The 5,049-nt window shown below is 34.6% G+C and overlaps 1 protein-coding gene across 1 annotated transcript; it reads right to left on the minus strand.

Moving 5' to 3' along the window:
• Positions 1-351: 351 nt before the first annotated feature.
• Positions 352-4,069, minus strand: LOC124927197 (mitogen-activated protein kinase kinase 2). The gene is made up of 9 exons (XM_047467568.1): positions 3,842-4,069; positions 3,656-3,740; positions 3,241-3,375; positions 1,937-2,161; positions 1,658-1,840; positions 1,272-1,495; positions 1,116-1,161; positions 918-1,029; positions 352-559 (listed from the first exon to the last, which is right to left on the minus strand). Exons 1-8 carry the CDS (start codon positions 3,916-3,918, stop codon positions 931-933), a joined length of 1,074 nt encoding a protein of 357 aa, XP_047323524.1. The 5' UTR covers positions 3,919-4,069; the 3' UTR covers positions 352-559; positions 918-930.
• Positions 4,070-5,049: the final 980 nt, after the last annotated feature.

The raw sequence follows: 5,049 nt of genomic DNA on the forward strand, positions 1-5,049 counted from the left end.
TGTCAACTTCAACAAATAAAATCGATGACTGGCAGAAGAGGTGCAATTATGGAATAACACGTCATTCCCTCTCCCTAAACCCTAATCCTATCACTCATTTCTTTAAAAAATCATATTTTTTCTCTCCTTTCTATGTTTTTCACCCTTGTAATTATCTCCTTTCAGCATAAAATTAATGTCCAACAAGAAATATATTTTCTTTATGTGGGTATTATATTGTTATATGGATCAAACCCATATATTGAAGCCTTACAGGTGCTTTTTCTAGAATATCAAGATGTTGAACTTAAAAAAAATACTTAGCTCATACTTTTAGCTACTATTATTATTATTATTTGTTGACACAATCAGTAGAGTTCTAATACAATAAATACAAATACAACAACAAAGTCAGCATTTTAAGGTACATAAAATAATCAGATGTCTTATTAAGAAGGAAGAAGAAGTTCTTGGAAAATAAACAATTTTCCTCCAGATAATAAACAACACACAAATAAAAATGTTGGCTCTCTCTCAAAGACATATTTCATCTCTAGACTTGCATGTGCTTCTCTAACTCCTGTTCCAAGAAAAAATAATCCATATACATGAAATTCAATTAAAATTCCCTTCATTTTCAGTTTCAAGATAGGAATGACACTCTTTTAGAGGCTAAATACATGAAACAGACCACCTCTTTCAATCATATCTACTTTCCGAACCAGTAATCCATTCTTACTTCTCGTATTATGGTCTCATATTCAAACCTTGGCAGTGCATTATTTTTAACCTACCAAGATAGCTCAAGTAGAAAGGGTCTTACTCTTACCTAAGAGACCAAAGTCTCAAATTCGATTCCCACTGAGAATGCTTTCAAGTCCATAAAAAGATAAACGGGAGAGCAAAAATTAAAGGGTCCAAGCTCCAGAATGACATACCAGATAAGATGATTCAATACGTTGCAAGTGAAGATCCTGAAGACCCTGCCTGCTGGAAGTAAGGCACCAGATCAATGTCCATATCTTCATACATTTTTATGAAAGGATGTGTCTGCAAGCAAAATCATCATAACTGCCAGTCAGTCAGTCATTCTACTAAAAAAATATCAATATTTTGATATTATTATTATTGTGTACCAAAAGCTCATTTGTTGACAGTCTGTCTTTCGGGTCTTTCTGCAAGCTGAAATTTGCATAAAGAATATTTAAGTCACATTAAAAATAAAGTAATTCAATAAGATAATTTAGAGAAATTCCTTCATCCTAGAAGAAGCTAATCTTTTGTATTATTACCATGCAGAAATAAATGAACAAAACTCTGGAGAAAATTGATCAGACGGTGCAGACGGGGCTGGATGGTTAACAATGGAGTCCATGAGTTCATATACATTATCCCATCCCTCTTGATTCGGGGGAGAATATGGGAAGGACCCCATTGCACACTCAAGTATAACTAGTCCCAAGCTCCAAATATCGCTTCTATACCCGTATGGGCTCCCCCCACCTATTCTTTCTGGCTAAATATATAACAACCATAAACCCATCAGATTTCAAGATAATTTTGATCCAAAAATTATTTGACATTTTTTTTACCAACTTATTTGGAAACATTTATATATATATATATATTGCAGATCCAGATACAGAAACAATAACTTTTCCAAGGAAAATATTCTTACCGACATGTAGTTGTATGTTCCTACATAAGTGTTGGCCTGTCCTGATGTGTTTGCAAGTACTGCACTCACGCCAAAGTCAGTAATCTTGACTTCTCCTCTGTGGTTTATCAACAAATTTGAGGGTTTTAAGTCTCTGTGAATTATGTGCAACTTATGATGAAGATACCACAAACCTTTCAGGACCTGAAATGAAAAGGTGTCTAGATTTTAAGCATGGGTGCAATTTATTTGTACCCAATAAAATATTTCTGCAGAATTGTGGACTGTGTAGTGTTTTACCTGCTTGCACATTGCGGCAAGATATGGCTCTGGGATTGAATTCACCTTGTTCAAAAAATCCGCAAGAGAACCACCATCCATATACTCCAAGATAATAGATATGGCACCATTTTCATAGAAAGACTGGTAACATACAACAACATTTGGGCATTGTGATGACTGATTAATCTTCAGTTCTTGTGCAAGCTGCTTGCGAAATGACTCCTCGATGTTCATTTGAATAACCTTAAGTGGAAGATATGCAAAGAGAAAGTTAAGTCATTGGCATCCAAAATAGACTTGTCGTAGTAGCAATTTGGGCCATAATAAGAGGTTGGCTCAAGTGGTAGAATTGTGATAGCAATCAAACCCTAGGGTTGTAAACTACGAAGGGGAGGGGAGACAAGAGAAATTGAGATAAGAGGCAAGAGTTCTAAAACCATTCTATAATATTAAGTTGTAACTGGCCTTGTTTGATCTGGGGTTATTTGATGTAGGTATAATAAAAAAATGAATTAACTTTATTTTAAGTAGAGTGTATTTTAATATATATTTTCATGTTTTGGTTGATGATTGAATGATGAAATTGATGAGTATATTGTTGATTGGATAGTGGGCTATTTGGAAGTGATCGCAAATAACCCACTTCAAACAAGGCCTTAGATATGTTTTTATACTAGTAGTCTAACCCTAAACTGGAAAGAAAATTACTATCCTACTAAATTGTAAAGATAAATATTATTCTAATTATTAATCTTTGCTACACATTTATACAAAAGGCAAGACATTAAGTTCTAATTAAAAACCTGTGTAGCATTCAGTTGGAGCTCTTAAGCACAAAATGAGGTCTCAATCCTCTTTAACAGAAGAAGCACAAAACAAGAACTTGGTAGAGAATCAGTAATGACCAACTAAGTCATGCTATTGCAAATAGAATGAGATCTTACACCAATCAAGCATATCAACATATCAGCAGCTTACAAGAAGTTCCAACACACAAAAAAAATGCAACTAGTTAATGGTAAACCCTTAACTATCCAAAGCATCCTGTTCAGTGTAGTATGCAATTCTTAGCATCAAACTGGACAGTTTTATTTGGCAGATAAAGTTCCTTCTGGAGTGATTGAAACGTGATAATGGAGCACACATAATAATAATTTTTTTTCCTTTCCATGTATCCTAAACCTATGTTTGATGATAATGAAAATTTTCTGATCTAACAGTGTGAGAAACTAACTAATAATTAAACAAAGAGCTTCTGCAAGATTTGTTTAATCTGAATTGGAGAAATAAGGAGCTGAAGTAAATAGTTGGCATAATAATACCTTCAAAGCAAAAAATTGCTCTGTCCATTTGTGTTGCACCAAACGCACAATGCCGCCATTTCCCTTCCCAATGACTTTGATAGCATCAAAATCAGCTAAACTTAACTGGTTGTCCGATGGCTGTATGAGAGGTGGCTGAACACAAAGACATTAAGATAACAATAAGCAATTGGTATAACTTGGAGAAGATGATAACTAAACTGAAAAAAAAAATGGAGGATAGATCTTAATTCAGCATGTTTGATATCAACAACTATAATCCAAACTTAATGGTCAGAAAAAGAAAAACCCACAAAATGGAACAAGCCCTGCCCTAGTAATAGAGAGAGTCATTAAACCCTTGAGATAAAAATTCAATCAAGATAGATCAATCAAACAACTTTCAGAGATCTGAGCTAATTCTTATTTAGATTACAGCTTCGGAGACGCTCTGCGAGACAATCCGCACACCGTCTCGATTGACAAGTAGATCGCCATCCCTAAAAGTTCCGGACTCCGACCTGCAGAGATTTCCGATAGAATTGTGGGATATATAGAGAGAGAAACTACGGCGCGCCTATTATGCGTATTCTGTGAGAGAGAGAGAGAGGAAGACACTTACAGGAACTTAGATATAGAATGTTCATCGGAAGCAGGGAGATTGATCTTGAGTTTAGGGGCAAAATCTCCCTTCTTCATGGCTGGTTGAAGATTGGTGGAGCGCTACAAAATTCGATCTTTCGTGGATCAAGAAGAAGGATTAAGAAGAAGAAGAAGAAGAAGAAGTAGGGTTTTGAGAGTAAGTGAATGATTTAGCAAAAATCGAGTGAAAGAATTGAAGAGACCAAAACACACCGACGACTTTCTTTTTCTTTTGGTCTTTATACTTTTTAGCCATCATCTCTTCCTTCTTACGTCATTTTCTTTATTCATTGCGTCATACTTACATATATAACTCCAACCCTTCTCAAATGATCATGTTCGGTTGGCGGGCGGTGCAATCCAAAGAGAATCCGCCAATCAGTTTTCTTACACATTTACGCTGTTAACTCACCCGTTTGACTCGTACACATGTCAAACTGACTTCGGGCCTCCACAAGAGTTTCCTCTTACTTCGCCCCATTTATGCATAGTTCATCATCTTTCAGGTCCCGACAAATATACTTACACTCGAACCCTTCTCAAAAGATCAAGGTCGGTCGGCGGTGCAATCCCCGAAAACTCATTAAGAGATTAGTCAGTCTATAAATCATCTAAGTCAGTAGGAGTTGGAAAGTTCTCAAAAGAAGTCAATAAGTATCGATCTTTCTTCTTAGCCAACAGGATGATCTACGCCTACATCTACATCCACGTCTGAGGCAGGAGAGTTGAGCCCTGATCAGTACACGCTTTTATTTAAGTCAATGTCCAAGCCTAAAAAAAAGTCTTTCCCCGATAATATTTAACTTTTCTATCTTATAATTGTACTCTAAATCTACGTTTGGGGTTCGGTTTCAGTTGGGACAATACGCATCCTATATCCTATAGTTGTTTGTAGGTGTGTTCAACTAGTCATTTAAACGGTTTTGATTAAATTTGGTTTTATCTCTTATTTTATAAACCGGTTAATCAATCAGTATTAATATCGATTTTACCAACCTATAATTCAACATATTAAATTTATTGAATATTTTTTTTTTAAATATTTTTATGTTGTACTAATATGTTATTCTTCATTTTTACCTTTCTTATAATATAATATATTATAATAATATTTCATATTGATATATTTAAAAATATGTTATAATATATTATATTATTTTAAAAATATAATTTATTTTAAAAGTCTCA

The sequence above is a fragment of the Impatiens glandulifera genome, chromosome 2 (assembly GCF_907164915.1).
Source record: "Impatiens glandulifera chromosome 2, dImpGla2.1, whole genome shotgun sequence".
NCBI lineage: Eukaryota > Viridiplantae > Streptophyta > Magnoliopsida > Ericales > Balsaminaceae > Impatiens > Impatiens glandulifera.

Bases quoted from the DNA above. Each gene is read 5' to 3' on its own strand.
- LOC124927197 (XM_047467568.1), bottom strand. From the start codon at position 3,918: ATGAAGAAGGGAGATTTTGCCCCTAAACTCAAGATCAATCTCCCTGCT. The intron at 3,376-3,655 runs GTAATCTAAATA...CTTTGTGTTCAG, and splicing joins CGCAGAGCGTCTCCGAAGCT to CCACCTCTCATACAGCCATC. The intron at 1,841-1,936 runs GTAAAACACTAC...TTTTCATTTCAG, and splicing joins TTGCCGCAATGTGCAAGCAG to GTCCTGAAAGGTTTGTGGTA.